The sequence below is a fragment of the Myxine glutinosa genome, chromosome 5 (assembly GCF_964187855.1).
Source record: "Myxine glutinosa chromosome 5, kmMyxGlut1.1, whole genome shotgun sequence".
NCBI classification, from domain to species: domain Eukaryota; kingdom Metazoa; phylum Chordata; class Myxini; order Myxiniformes; family Myxinidae; genus Myxine; species Myxine glutinosa.
This window is the reverse complement of record NC_136265.1, coordinates 140,348,393-140,365,040: the sequence shown is the minus strand read 5'-3', so window position 1 is coordinate 140,365,040 and position 16,648 is coordinate 140,348,393. Positions and strand designations below refer to the sequence as shown.

The 16,648-nt window shown below is 44.8% G+C and overlaps 1 protein-coding gene across 3 annotated transcripts in view; it reads left to right on the top strand.

Annotated features, from left to right (window-relative positions):
* The window catches only part of LOC137426979 (glucagon-like peptide 1 receptor), a 146,185-nt gene that overhangs the window by 38,904 nt on the left and 90,633 nt on the right, over positions 1-16,648 (top strand). For all 3 annotated transcript variants that reach the window (XM_078778801.1, XM_068116053.2, XM_068116054.2), the window contains exons 9-12: positions 10,060-10,120; positions 13,680-13,749; positions 13,846-13,934; positions 14,683-14,821. In XM_078778801.1, coding sequence (XP_078634927.1) covers positions 10,060-10,120; positions 13,680-13,749; positions 13,846-13,934; positions 14,683-14,821 — 359 coding nt within the window. The remainder of the gene's footprint in view (positions 1-10,059; positions 10,121-13,679; positions 13,750-13,845; positions 13,935-14,682; positions 14,822-16,648) is intronic.

Below are 16,648 nucleotides of genomic sequence, written 5' to 3'. Positions count from 1 at the left end.
TTTAGATCTTAGTTCAGTTCAGATACTATCGCAAGTGCATACAAAACTCACAGTTACCGACCTGGTTTCGCCCTTGTTGGGGCTTCATCAGGGCAACGCAGTGAGTCCTGCATACACTTTGAATCTGAAAACCTTTCGGTTATAAACCAGTCATTATGCGACTCCATACTATCAGTGGTGAACCACGATTAAGGCATCCCATCCAGCTATCGCTGTACCTTAATGGGAGCGATAAGCACCGCCTGCCACATGGTACATTACCTCTGGTATCCACTCATTATGTCAAGCCCCAACAAGGGCGAAACATGTCGGGAAGTGAAGTGAAGTGAAGTGAAGCCTGTCTGCGATCCGTACTGAGACGCGTTGGCGTGGACCCAATCTGCCCATCTAACGCATTAATCCGCCAATTTACTATGCACTTTGGAGCCTGCTCTCGGTGACCACACAAGGTTCTATCAAACAGGGGTAGTTATTATAGTAAGAAAATGGAAAAGGGAGGAAAGCATGACAATGCAGAGGCCATTTATTATTTTTGTATACAGAGTCGAGGATCGTAGGAGAACTAGAACATTGAATGGATCAGGGTGCAACAGAAAGGGGACAAACACAAACAGCAATGTAAGTAGTGGGTGTGGGCAGGAATGAGGGGCAAATGAGGATGCATGGGGTGGACAAGATGGATACAGAAGCAAATACCCAGGAAGGAAAAACTGTAAATTTGGAAGTGGGGAAGTTGGTTTGGGGATAAAAGGCATTTAAAATGGGGGTAGTAAACATCATGTGATTGGACAGGGGATGATCTGAGATGGTGGTAAAGAAATGTTTTGAAGACCTGGAGGGAAGAATGAGATTGAAGAGAATGGGGAAGTTGCTTCCACAGGTAGGAAAAAGAGGAACAAATGAGTGTCAGTGAGCAGTGATCCTGGATTTTGCCAATTGCACCGGAAGGGAGTTGATGGTGAAGCTCGTGCGCTCTGCAAAAACCTTGGGAGACAAAGCATAGAAAGAACAGAGGGTGCAAGACCAGTTAAGAGGTGGTAGAAAACAATGAGACCACTGACGTGTCTGCGATGGAAAAGTGATAGATCCATAGATTCACGGGAGATTCCAATTATCTTGAAGACCTTGGTTTCCATGGCATCAGGCTGATCAAGGTGTGAGCCAGGGGCACCAATGCAGAAGGGAAGGCAGTACTCCATCAAGCTATGGATGAACGCCTTGTAGGTGGATAGGGAGTGCAGATGTGCCAAGGAAGGACTTCGTACAATGGAGGATGCAGAATCAGTGACTGGCTTTGGAGGCTAACTTTGAAATATGGTTTGCCCAACAAAGATCATGGCTGATAGTGAGATGCAGGAGTTTGAGTGATTGAACTTTGTGGAGAGGATTGTTAAGGAAGTAGATAGGAGAGTTTGCCATACGGTCTTTTCGGAGAGAGAGAGAGAGAGAGAGAGAGAGAGGGTGAGTTTGAGATTTGTCTGGATTGAAAGACATATTCCAAATGTTTGACCAGCTTGTGATTTTGTCAAGATCTGAGAAAAGGGAAGATTCTGCTGTCTGTGTATTTGAATGAAGAGAGATGTCACAGCAGAGGGAGGAGTCTTCAGCAAATAGATAGAGGATTTTTCAGAGTCAGAGAAATCATTGAAGATTAGGAATGGGAGTAGGCCCAGAACACTGCCTTGGGGGCCCTCCAGCCTTGACAGGGAGAGGAGATGAAAGGATTCCGATAAGAGCCACACGTTGACTATGAGAGAAGAGGAAGTCAGAAAGCCATGTGTGGAGTTGGCCTCGGATGGCATAGGCAGAGAGTTTGGAGAGCAATGCAGGATGCCAGACTGTATCGAAAGCTCAAGATATGTCAAGAGAGATGGCCATGATCTCATGGCTGACATTGAGGGCCTCCATTAATTAGAGGGAGAGTAGGAACAGCATGTCCAAGGTGGAGTGACATGGTCTGAAACCAAATTTGTGATCTGAGATGAGGTTGGTGGAGAAAGCAAGGATTTCATATAAACTTTGATGATGGATTCCATGAAGCGCTGATGATTGGAAATAAGCTAATAGGTCTGTAGTTAAGGGGATCGGTTTTTGCAGATTTTTATGTTGACCTAATGCAGTGATTTTTTTTGGCATACCGAGTCAAGGCTCATCGAAGAGCACGAATATTAAACGGATCAGGACGCAATTGTGAATTAAAAAGAATGGTCTTCACCTTTTAAACAAAGCTTGAAATTAAAAAGAACAGTCTTCACTTTTTGAACAAAGCTTGAAATAAAAAAGAACAGTCTTCGCTGGTTTAACCATCCTATGAATTAAAAAGAATGGTCTTCACTTATTGAACCATCCTAGGAATTAAAAAGAATGGTCTTCACTTGTTGAACCATCCTAGGAAATAAAAAGAACAGTCTTCACTGGTTGAACCATCCTAGGAATTAAAAAGAATGGTCTTCACTTATTGAACCATCCTAGGAATTAAAAAGAATGGTCTTCACCTGTTGAACCATCCGAAGAATTAAAAAGAATGGTCTTCACTTGTTGAACCATCCGAGGAATTAAAAAGAATGGTCTTCACTTGTTGAACCATCCTAGGAATTAAAAAGAATGGTCTTCACTTGTTGAACCATCCGAGGAATTAAAAAGAATGGTCTTCATTTGTTGAACCATCCTAGGAATTAAAAAGAATGGTCTTCATTTGTTGAACCATCCTGGGAATTAAAAAAAATGGTCTTCATTTGTTGAACCATCCTAGGAATTAAAAAGAATGGTCTTTTTTGTTGAACCATCCTAGGAATTAAAAATAATGGTCTTCGCTGGTTTAACCATCCTATGAATTAAAAAGAATGGTCTTCATTTGTTGAACCATCCTCGGAATTAAAAAGAATGGTCTTCATTTGTTGAACCATCCTGGGAATTAAAAAGAATGGTCTTCACTTGTTGAACCATCCGAGGAATTAAAAAGAATGGTCTTCACTTGTTGAACCATCCTTGGAATTAAAAAGAATGGTCTTCACTTGTTGAACCATCCTAGGAATTAAAAAGAATGGTCTTCATTTGTTGAACCATCCTAGGAATTAAAAATAACAGTCTTCACTTGTTGAACCATTCGAGGAATTAAAAAGAATGGTCTTTGTCGTGAAAATCAAGCTCAGACACGACTTGACCTCTGGGTAGGTTTTAATATCATTTAGATCTGCAGTACATCCTGTAAGAATACATGCATGCAACAGGCATTAAATCAGAGCATTTCATGAGCAGCAATGGTAGTTTCAATATAACAATGGTAGCGCAGCGCATTGTCAGTGCAGCATTTGGGGCGTACATACCATTCAAACTACTGGATAATGTCACAGTGAGTTCCGCTGAAGTGTCCGCACGCCCCGGTTGTCCCGGGTCTTATAGACGGCCCCTTCCGTAGCGAGCACCCCTGGGTTCACCTTGGTATAATTTCACTACATTCTCCCCGCCGTTAGAACTATACTGCCGCTTGGCAGGTTGCAAGCAAGCATCAGCAATAAACGAATGGGTCACGTCAATCCACGTCAGTCGGTCCACCCGTAGCGGTCGGGGCGGCGGACCTCCCTGCCAGTTCGTGTTCGGAATCTACCGGGCACGGCGTCCCCTAGCCCGGAGTCCCCCGCGTCGGAATAGCCGCCGGAGGTTGGAGTCGGAGGGGGCGCCCCTGCGCCTTTGGGCACGGGAGCGGGGGACGACGGGAGTAACAGTGGTAGTTCCATAGGGGAAGCTTCGATAGAGTCCATAGACTCGTAGACGGGTTCGTCGATATCCCTGTCGTCGTCCCCACATGGGGCAAGATGGCGTACGGAGACAGTAGACTCGCGGCCATCCGCCGTTAACACGCGAGCATGCTCGGGATTAGCCTGGAGGACCTGCACCTTGTCAACAAGGGGGTCGTACTTGCTAGCGCAAACTGCTCGTTTGAGATAGGCGGGCCCCGGTTCAGCGAGCCAGCTGGGTAAAGATTGGATACTGCCGGAGCTTCTAGGGTGGTGGAACAGTCGTTCGTGAGGAGTCTGGTTGGTGGCAGCACATAGGAGAGCCCGGATCGAGTTTAGAGCGGCAGGTAGCGACCACGCCCATTTATCGAGGCCTCGGCCGAGGGTCCGAAGGCTTAGCATGACGGCCCGCCATATAATCCCATTAAAGCGTTCGATCTGTCCATTCGCTTGGGGCCGGTACGGGGTGGTGTAGCTTGAAGCGACATTATGCTGGAGCAAGTAGCCCCTCACCTCCTGGGACAGGAACACCGCACCCCGATCGGTATGCACGTAGGCCGGATATCCGAACATAGAAAACAAATTCTGCAGGCACCGAATAACCGTGGCAGCCGACATATCCCCGCACGTGTAAGCAAAGGGGAATCGGGAATACTCATCGACGATAGTGAGCAGATAGCGAGAGTTGCTCGACATCGGCAGCGGCCCTTTGAAGTCCATCGCCAAGCGCTCCCACGGTCTAGTAGCCCTAACGAGGGTCCCCAGAGGGGGGCTATAAAAACGCGGTTTGAGTTCCGCACAGATCGCGCAATCACGGCAGATGCGGCGGATGTCCTCCATCGAGTACGGCAGATTGCCCGCGCGCACAAAATGCGCGAAGCGCGTTACCCCGGGATGACACATAGTGCTGTGCAATGTGCGCAGCCCCTCCAAAGTTACAACCCCCGCGCAAGTGGCCGGCCTCGATAAGGCGTCAGCGACCAGGTTATCCTTCCCCGGGCGGTATTTGATGGTGTAGCAGAAGTCGGCGAGTTCGATACGCCAACGGGTGATTTTCTCATTCTTAATGCGCTGAGCATGTAAGGTGTCGTACAGAAACGCAACACTCTGTTGGTCCGTGATGATTTGGAAACTCCGCCCAAGCAGATACGGACGCCATCGCCGAATTGATTCGACGATCGCGTACGCTTCCTTTTCGACAGACGAATGCCTCCGCTCGGCGGAGGTGAGAGTCCGCGAGAAGAAAGCCACAGGGCGGCCTCCTTGGGAGAGAGTCGCCGCTATCGCATGATCCGAGGCATCACTCTCCAAAACGAAAGAGGCACTCTCGTCAATCGTCGCGACAGCGGCGCCAGCAATGTCGTCTTTAAGGCCCTCGAAGGCCGCCAGGGCGGTCGGGCCCATGGGGAAAGTGTCGCAGGCCACGAGGGGGCGGAGCTTTGCGGAGAAATTTTGCACCCACTTTGAGTAGTGGGCGAACAGCCCTAGAGCGCGTTTCAGCGAAGCCCGATCGCTAGGCGGAGCCATATCGAGCAAAGGGCGCAGACGCTCCTTATCCGGAGAGACGGAGCCATGGGTCACGGTGTACCCCAAAAGGTCTACCGTGCGTAGAGAGTATTGACACTTCGCCGCATTCATGGTTAAGCGATATTTCCACGCGACCTCGAGGAAGCGTTTCAGATTAGCGTCGTGATGCTCCTGGTCATACCCACAAACCGTAAGATGGTCCAGATAGACAAAGACATCGGTCAAATTCTCCTTCGCAACGAGGTCATCCATAGCTCTCTGAAAACAAGCGACGCCGTTCGTTACCCCAAAGGGAAGTCTCGTGAACTGGTACAACCGCTGACCCGATTCAAAGGCTGTAAAGACGCGATCAGCCCTAGAGATGGGGACTTGATGATACGCACTACGCAGATCGAGAGTGCTATAAACGGAGTACAGGGCCACCTGGCGTACCAGGGCGTCCATCCCCGGTAAGGGGTAGGCATCCAGCTGTGTAAAACGATTAATCGTCTGCGAATAGTCGATTACCATTCGCCGGCGGTGGGCCTCACTCCGCACCACTAAGACTTGGGCCCGCCACGGTGACCTACTGTGTTCTATGATACCGTCCTTCAAGAGCAGGGCCGTTTCTTCCGCAATGAATTGCGCGTCCGCGCGAGAGTAACGCCGCGATTTGACGGCTACAGGGGTACAATCAGTGGTCAGGTTGGGGAACAGTGAGAGTGGCTCCATGTCCATTTGAGCGAGGGTGCACACAGCGAGCGTGTCCGGCCCTCCGAAGTCTATTTCCAAACGTCCATGCCGCTTAAGGAAATCAAGTCCTAACAGAACGTCAGCGCATAAGGCCGGTAATACCATGAGATACACGTCCGGGAACGTGCGTCCGTTTATCACAAGTTTCAATCGACACGCCCCTTTTGTGCTCAACCGAAGTCCCTGAGAGGCCATGAAGATCCGGCGGGTTGTCCCGAGAACCGGCCACCCATGTTGATGCACGAGTCGCTGATCAATAAAACTATCCGTGGACCCCGTGTCAATTAAAGCTTGCGCAAAAACGCCCGCGACCGTGAGCGGAATGAAGGCCTGCGCTAGGCCGGCAGACCCGGCAGGTATGGTTCCGGCCGGGCGAGAAGATCGCGCCTCGCGGGTGGATCCCACGCCAGCTGCAATCCTTCGGGCAGCGTCGGCAGGTTGGGCCTCAGCAGGAGCAATGAAGTCAGTTGGCTCATCAGCAGTTTCATTTTCCAGAGAGGGTGTGGGTTGGTCGTAAGAGCAGCCGCCAGATGGCGCTCGAGCCACGTGAGATAGGTCTCTGCCATCTGCAGAGTCATTTGCCAGAGTGGGTGTGGGTTGGTCGTAAGAGCAGCCGCCAGATGGCGCTCGAGCCACGTGAGAAAGGTCTCTGCCGTCTGCAGAGTCATATGCCAAAGTGGGTGCATGTAATTCATAAAAGCTGCCGTCAGATGGGGCTCGAGTCACGTGAGAAAGATTGCTGCAGTCTGCAGATTCACATGCCAAAGTGGGTGCATGTAAGTCGCAAAAGCTGCTGTCAGATGGGGCTCGTGTCACGTGCTGCGTTTGCCGCACTTCGAGAGGAGTTTCCAAAGCAGGCGCATGTCGCTTGTTTGAAGTAGGCGTTCGAACGCCAGTCAAGGTCGGACGTGCTGTGACCGGTCGCGTTCGCGCCATTTGTTTCGGCGGCCCGATGTATCTCGCCAAGGTCGGGCGAGTAGCCAGAGGCCCGCGAGGAGGAGAGCGGCTCGTCAAAGCCGAGCGAGGCGCCCCGTCCGGCGCTCGATCCGTGGGCTCCGCGATGAGCCCATTCAAGGTCGCTCGGGAATGCGTGCCCCGAGCGGCCTTTCTGCAGACCTTTGCAAAATGGCCCTTGGTGGAGCACAGGTGACAGGTCGCCTCTCGGGCCGGGCATTCAGAGCGAGGATGCTGCCGATTTCCACAAAAATAACATTTTTCATACCGGGCAGGCCGTGGCCGGGTAGCGGCGGCAGCAGTGAGGCCGGAAGCGGAGTCCGCTTCCGGAGCTCTCAGAGACGTAGTGGTGGTCGGGTCCTCCTCCGTATCCTTGGCGGTAGCCCTCTCAGGTCGCGCGAGTTGCGAGGTCCCCGCCACGACTCGTGGGTGATCATATGCGGTCAATTGTTCTCGGGCATCTGTGTATACGCGTGCCAGCCGTAGTGCTTCTGTGAACGTCAGCTCCGCGACCTCCAAGAGACGGAGCCGCAAGACTCCAGAACTAATTCCGGAGATGAATGAATCTCGGAGCAAATCGTCCTGCACTTGCTCGTGGGTCCGGACGTCCTGCACGCAGTCTGCCAATAGGTAGCGCAGCTCCTGCGCGAAGCGATCGATCGATTCAGTCGGTTGCTGTCTCCGCTGAGAGAGTTGATGCCGGCCATGCACAGCGCTCCGTGTCTTTACGTAGAGGCGCTTCAGCTCGGCTAGAGCCGTAGTGTACGTCCCGAATCGAGAAATGTTCTTGAAAACAGTGTGATGGACCTTGGACTGTAACACGGACAGCTTTATCGCAGCGATGGGCTCTGTCTCGTGAGCCGCAAAGTAATTCTCCAGCATGTTGAGCCAATGAGCAAACTCCGATGCAGATCCCTCAGCTTGAGGGTCGGCTCCGAGGATCGGTACCACGATCATCTTGTGGTCAGCCATTCCGGCGATCTAAATGATATTAAATGTCGTGAAAATCAAGCTCAGACACGACTTGACCTCTGGGTAGGTTTTAATATCATTTAGATCTGCAGTACATCCTGTAAGAATACATGCATGCAACAGGCATTAAATCAGAGCATTTCATGAGCAGCAATGGTAGTTTCAATATAACAATGGTAGCGCAGCACATTGTCAGCGCAGCATTTGGGGCGTACATACCATTCAAACTACTGGATAATCTCACAGTGAGTTCCGCTGAAGTGTCCGCACGCCCCGGTTGTCCTGGGTCTTATAGACGGCCCCTTCCGTAGCGAGCACCCCTGGGTTCACCTTGGTATAATTTCACTACAGTCTTCATTTGTTGAACCATCCTAGGCATTAAAAAGAATGGTCTTCATTTGTTGAACCATCCTAGGAATTAAAAATAACAGTCTTCACTTGTTGAACCATCCGAGGAATTAAAAAGAATGGTCTTCATTTGTTGAACCATCCTAGGAATTAAAAAGAATGGTCTTCATTTGTTGAACCATCCTAGGAATTAAAAAGAATGGTTTTCATTTGTTGAACCATCCTAGGAATTAAAAAGAATGGTCTTCATTTGTTGAACCATCCTAGGAATTAAAAAGAATGGTCTTCATTTGTTGAACCATCCTGGGAATTAAAAAGAATGGTCTTCATTTGTTGAACCGTCCTGTGAATTAAAAAGAATGGTCTTCATTTGTTGAACCATCCTGGGAATTAAAAAGAATGGTCTTTATTTGTTGAACCATCCTAGGAATTAGAAAGAATGGTCTTCATTTGTTGAACCATCCTCGGAATTAAAAAGAATGGTCTTCATTTGTTGAACCATCCTAGGAATTAAATAGAATGGTCTTCACTTGTTGAACAAAGCTTGAAATTAAAAACAATGGTCTTTGCTGGTTTTACCAGCCTAGGAATTAATAAGTACGGTCTTCACTTGTTGAACCACAAAATAAATAGAACAGTCTTAATTTTTTTGAAGCCTTGGAATTGAATAGAACAATTTTCACTAGCTGAACATGACCCTTGTACTTGATGACAAAAGCTCGCAGTGCCAATGCAAAATTAATTAGACAACATGCAAACAATCATAAAGAAAAGGAGATGGGAGAGAATAAGAGCAGATGAAGAGGAATCCCTGGATGCTATTTTCTTGATCTTTATCCCCACACTCTAAATAAAAAGTGGGAGGATATTATAATTGGTGTCTGTCTGTTTGTCTGTGTCTGTCCATCCGTCACGCTATCTTCCTAAACGGTTGTGCAGAAATTCACCAAACTTGGTAGCTATCACTACATGGCAAGAAGGTGTGAGAGCAGTATCTTTTTGGCCTCGCCCGCTGTAGCCCTGGTGCAGGGTCAAAAGGTCAAATACAAAAATGCAATTGCGGGCACATTTTTAAACGATTTAAAAAAAAAAGAAACTGCTTTTGCAATCAATATTGTGGGACGAATGAAATATGTAACGATTTTTTGTATTTTTTTTTGTTTATGGATTTTTTGGATTTGTTCATGCACCAGGCGGTCACATCACAAGGGTCAAAACAGAAGATTTTTCTGACTCAAAATTTGATATTGGGTCATACCTGGTGGAACATTTTGTCATCTATAAAGTTTCCTCTAGGTGAGATGAGTGGGGATTTGCGATGGTGTACCATCGACTTCGCGGTAGTTAGGGAACTTACATTCAGCTCGGTGTAAAGTGCTTTTCTTGGAAACATGGCGGGTGGCTGGCATCATGGACCAAAATAATCAGTTAATCAATAACCTGGGTCAAGCCAAGCGTGTGACATCTCAAGCAAATAACATCTCAAATCTGCCACTTGTATGGCCTTCTTTTGGTTAAACCTCTGGCAGGTGTATAGGGTTAGGGTTATAGGGTATACACATGTATACATATATTACACATGTACATATTACAGAGAAGTGTTGGGCAAAGAAAGAAGACACGCGAATGTTTCACAGGTGATCCTCGAATTTGAGCACACAAGTTCATACATGTATACGACGTGCATTTGACATATTGATCCATGCAGATGCTCTGATTTGTTTAGAAAAAAAGAAAAAGTATGAATGTGCTTTCTAATGTTTAATGCATAATGTTGCATTTGCTGCAGGTACACCTGTCGTGTTTGTGGCATTCTGGGTGATTGCACGAATAAATTATGAAAATGATGGGTAAGTAAGCTTACCTTCTGGTACCATACAGCACTTGTGCAGTGAAGGGTCATGGGGTAAAGCAAAACCTAAAAGTACAAAGTTGGAGTCGTTATCACATTGGGCTATTTTGACTTCATATAGACAAGGAGTCATGAACAAAACTTTTTCTCTTTTTACAATACTATCCATTTTGCTACTTAGATCTTATATTGTACACTGCTCCTTTCATATTCCATCTCCAGCCTTTCCCAGTTTTCACTCCGTTTTAGTACAGCGGATAAGCTCTCATATTTTAACAAATTGTGCATTTTTTGAGAAAAGCATGAAATTTCTAGCATAGTTAGTATATACCATAAGGTTTATTTTCAGATGTGGAGGGAAGTCAGATTTGACCTCTCGTGAGAGGTCAAATCCAAAATGGCCGCCAGTCCACCGGGTCTAATGTTCAAACGCTCTTATAGGTGTCATTTCCAACTAAATTGGGGATGCCCATTCATTTGGTGATACTTTTGAGATCGCCAGAACTCAAGGACATGCATTTAGGTCACGGTCAAGGTCAAATTACGTTAAATATCTATTTTTATGATACTGCTGTTGGAACTGCTATTGGAAAAAGTTAATTTGAACTTTTAAAACTTTATTTTTTCAGGTACAGGGATAGGTACAGAACACCCAAAGACCAGAAATGATGAAAAAAAAGTGTTTACACTGCAATGAATGATGCAATAACCTCTGAAAAAATAACTGAAGTTACCCAAGTATGTCCACCAAAGCTTACATTAAATCAAGTGCAATGATGAAAATTGGTAATGATCTAAATCTAACAGTCTCCAGAACAGAAGCACAGTGCAGTGCACTTGAATGCAGCTTTGGCACACTTGCAGCGTCCAGTGCACCCTTTCTTGCAGCCACAGTCGATCAATTCATGGCACGATTTCGATGCTTCAGGAAGAGTGGTCCAAAGAGGCTGCCACCCAGTTGTCTCGTTTGTCCAGCCCCAGTCAGGTGGGTCTGGCATCTCTGGATCCATGACCAATGCCTGGTTACAACAGTTGGCCTGGTAGCAAGTGCGCTTGATGTGCTGCTTGAGTGTTGCCTGGGTTGGAGGAATGTTCTCTAGAGTTCTACACTTCTGTGTGAAGAGCTGTTTCCTGGCATCATTCACTTCCGTGCTCTCACTGGTTCTATCGTACATCAGCACCACAAATCGCTCTAGCAGTAACATTGAGCCTTCACTGACCTCACTTGGCATGTCTAGGAGTTCATTGAAAGCATCATTCACCTCTGGGCATCCCCAATTTAGTTGGAAATGACACCTATAATGTTCTTCTACACTATTTGGTTCCAAAATTAAGCGCGTTTGAACATTAGACTCGGTGGACTGGCGGCCATTTTGGATTTGACCTCACGGTTCTCAGAGGTCAAATCTGACTTCCCTCCACATCTGAAAATAAACCTTATGGTATGCACTAACAATGTTAAAAATTTCATGCTTTTCTCATAAAATGCACAATTTTTGTGTTTATCTGCTGCACTATTTGTTTTCTTTCTTTCTCGTTTGTCTGTCCGGGCGATATCTCGGCCATCCTTTGAGCTAGGAAACTGAAATTTGGGCACAATAGTGAGCACGTGCTTTGGCAAAAACATTTTTTTTGTTGATTAATCAATTAATTGATTAATTACTTAATTATTATCGATTTATTAAGTACTTATTTATTTTCTTTCTCATCTGGGCATTATCTCAGACACCCTTTGAGCTAGGAAGCTGATATGTGGACATGATAATGTCCACAGCGATTTGGCTGTAAAGGGTATTTTTGATTTATTGATTAATCAATTAATAGATTAATTATTTAATTATGAAATGATCACTGAATTCATTTTCAAAATACAGATTCGGATGAAACGATGGTGGTTTAGGTATGACATTAGCCAATTGATTAAGAAATTAATTACTTTACGATTATTATTTATATATTTTAATTATTAAGAACTTATTTATTTTCTTTCTCATCTGGGCAATATCTCAGGCACCTTTTGAGTGAGGAAGCTGATATTCGGACGTGACAATGACCAAGTGATTTGGCTAGAATGGGTATTTTAACATTGATTGATTAATCAATTAATCGATTAATTATTATTAATCTATTAATCAATTGCGGTAATCACTTAATTATTTAATTTTTTCGATTCATTCATTATTTTTTATATATTTTTTTAAAGTTACAGATTCCGTTGAAACACTGGTGGTTTAGGTATGCTACTAACCAATTGATTAAGAAATTAATTACTTTACGATTATTATTTATTTATTTTAATTATTAAGAACTTATTTATTTTCTTTCTCATCTGGGCAATATCTCAGGCACCTTTTGAGCGAGGAAGCTGATATTCGGACGCGACAATGACCAAGTGATTTGGCTAGAATGGGTATTTTAACATTTATTGATTAATCGATTAATCGATTAATTATTATTAATCGATTAATCAATTGCGGTAATCACTTAATTATTTAATTTTTTCGATTCATTCATTATTATTTTTATTTTTTTAAAGTTACAGATTCCGTTGAAACACTGGTGGTTTAGGTATGCTACTAACCAATTGATTAAGAAATTAATTATTTTACAATACTTATTTATTTATTTTAAATACGCAATTAATCAATCAATTATTGTACACCTTTTTCTCCCAATACCATCTCTATGTGCTGCATGCTTTAGGATATGCTATTTATTTATTTGGCATGGAAGTGGTGTACTTTGAATGTATCTGTACTTGTTTGAGTATTTGGTGGCACCTTGAACAAATATACAAATCCATACCTGTTGGCTTCATTCGAACGTCAGCTCTGTCCAGCCAGTTCCTGGGCCAGACCTGGGTCGAGGAACATTCCCCCAACCGACCGAACAAGTAAGTGGGAATAAATGGGACTGTTAAAGCAGTAGTCGTAGTGAATCTGGACACAGTCTTAATGGACAACCAACATGAATGAATAAGGCCTAACCTCATCTGAGATCAAGCATACCTGCACAAGGATTGGCTGCAAGATTCCGCCATTTTGTTCTGAAAGTATGGACGATGAAGCATTTTTATCAGTGGAATGGATTTTGTTTGTTCCTTTGCCTATTGGCAGTGGGACTTTAGGAGTCGATTAAGAGTTTGATCCTCAGGTGTGTGCAAATCTCCAAGTAGCACGGCTGTGACGTCACAGTTGTAACGCGGATACAGTGCCCCCTGTAGGTTAAGACAGGAATTTGTAATTTGTTCAAGGTACCTCCAATAACTCACCTAACCTTCATTCAAATACACCATCTGGATATTTCATGTCCACCAGACATTGCTATAGCAGAGGGGCACCTTATGATGCAACTCTCTACCTGCGAAGCACCAATCCGAGGGAACAGCTGGCTCAAGTAGGTGATGATGTCATCAATGGCTAAAACTGAAAATTTTAATACTGAGCTGTGATAATCTTATAGTTTTCATTTATTTATTTATTTGCCAAAAAAAGAAGAGGTGATGCATTTTCGGTTGTTTGTGAATATGCTCATTGTGGATCATTTTGTGGACCCAGGTGCTGGTCGACAAACCAAACCACGTGGATATGGTGGATCATTAAAGGGCCGATTGTGTTTGCCACCATGGTGAGTTTACCTTTACCGTGCACGACCTGTACACGCCATCTTCGTATTCTGACGCCTTGCCTTGTCGATGTGAAAATAACTGTGTCCCCTTTGCAGGTGAATTTCTCCATTTTTGCGAGGATCGTTCAAATACTGCTGTCCAAACTGAAAGCCCAGCAGATGAGGTTCGGTGATTATAAATGCAGGTGAGGGAGAGGGATGCGCGACTACTTTGGTGTTGCTCTTCCGTCATAGGATGTTGTTAACATGTAATGAACATTCGTTTTGTGAGCTCCATGATGAGGAGGTTTAAGGCTTACATCCTGCAGTATCACCTGTACTCCTCCATTGCAAATTACCACCTCCAGGTGGTGTCCTATATGAGCGGTGTTTGTGTTTGTGTGTGTGTGTCTGTGTGTGTGTGTTTCTGTGTATGTGTGTGTGTGTTTGTGTGTATGTGTGTGTGTGTTTGTGTGTATGTGTGTGTGTATGTGTGTGTGTTTGTGTGTTTGTGTGTGTGTGTGTCTCTGTGTATGTGTTTATGTGTCTGTGTGTGTGTGTGTGTGTGTATGTGTGTGTGTTTGTGTGTTTGTGTGTGTGTGTGTCTCTGTGTATGTGTTTATGTGTCTGTATGTGTGTGTGTGTGTGTGTGTGTGTGTGTGTGTGTGTGTGTGTGTGTGTGTGTGTGTGTGTCTGTGTGTCTGTGTCTGTGTGTGTGTGTCTGTGTCTGTGTATGTGTGTGTGTGTGTGTCTCTGTGTTTGTGTGTGTGTGTGTCTGTGTCTGTTTGTGTGTGTGTGTGTGTGTGTGTGTGTGTGTCTGTGTGTCTGTGTGTCTGTGTCTGTGTGTGTGTGTGTGTGTGTGTCTGTGTGTGTGTGTGTGTGTGTGTGTGTGTGTGTGTGTATCTGTGTGATTGCTTTTTGTGCTTGTGTGTGTGTGTGTGTGGGCCCGTCTAGGCTTGCACGGTCCACGCTCACGCTCATCCCCCTGCTTGGCATCCATGAGCTGATATTCGTGTGCCTGCCCGAAGAACATTCCACCGGCGTGTTCCGCACTGTCCGGCACTTCTTCCACCTCACACTCACCTCCTTCCAGGTGCGTCGTCTCCATTGGTTGTACGTGTAATTAACGATTCGTTTTTTAGAGCTTCAGACCTGGGACGAACCGACATTTTGTCCTGAAATTATGGGTGATGAAGCATATTTATCAGTGGAAAGAATTGTGTTCGTTCCTTTTGCCCATTGGCAGGGGGACTTCAGGAGCCAGTTCAGAGTGCACTTCTCCAAGTGTCACAGTTGTGACGCTGATGCAGTGCCCCCTGTAGGTTAAGGCAGGAGTTTTGTAATTCGTTCAGGGTGCCTCCAGTAACTCACCTAAACTTCATTCAAATACACCATGAATCTTCAATGTCCACCAAATAATCGGACATTGTATAGTCTTGTTGCAAATCAAACCCAGACTAGACAGCTCTCGGGTGACCTCTGCCCCAATCTTGTCAATTGAAATGTCATGTAAAGGATTTAGGTTGCAATGCAACAAGTCTGTCTACTTTTAAAGGACCACTACTACCACTACTACTACTACTACTACCACTACTACTACCCTTATATACCACTACTACTACTACTACTACTACTACTACCCTTATATACCACTACTACAACTACTACTACCCTTATATACCACTACTACTACTACCCTTATATACCACTACTACTACTACCCTTATATACCACCACTACTATTACTACTACCCTTATATACTACTACTACTACTACTACTACTACCCTTATATACCACTACTCCTACTACTACTACTACCCTTATATACCACTACTCCTACTACTACTACTACTACTACTGCTACCCTTATATACCACTACTACTACTACCCTTATATACCACTACTACAACTACTACTACTACTACTACTACTACTACCCTTATATACCGCTACTACTACTACTACTACCCTTATATACCACTACTAATACTCCTACTACTACTACTACTACCCTTATATACCACTACTACTACTACTACTACCCTTATATACCACTACTACTACTACTACTACTACTACCCTTATATACCACTACTACTACTACTACTACTACTACTACGACCCTTATATACCACTACTACTACTACTACTGCACGACTACTACCCTTATATACCACTACTACTACTACTACTACTACTACCCTTATATACCACTACTACTACTACACTACTACTACCCTTATATACCACTACTTGTACTACTACACCACTACTACCCTTATATACTACTACTACTGCACGACTACTACCCTTATATACCACTACTACTACTACTACTACTACCCTTATATACCACTATTACTACTACTACCACCCTTATATACCACTACTACTACTACTACTACTACTACTACTACCCTTATATACCACTACTACTACTACTACTACTACCCTTATATACCACCACTACTACTACTACCCTTATATACCACCACTACTACTACTACTACCATTATATACCACTACTACTACTACACTACTACTACCCTTATATACCACTACTTGTACTACTACACCACTACTACCCTTATATACTACTACTACTGCACGACTACTACCCTTATATACCACTACTACTACTACTACTACTACCCTTATGTACCACCACTACTACTACTACTACCCTTATATACCACTACTACTACTACTACTACTACCCTTATATACCACCACTACTACTACTACCCTTATATACCACCACTACTACCATTATATACCACTACTACTACTACCCTTATATACCACTACTACTACTACTACTACTACTACTACCGTTATATACCACTACTACTACTACTACTACCCTTATATACCACCACTACTACTACTACTACTACCATTATATACCACTACTACT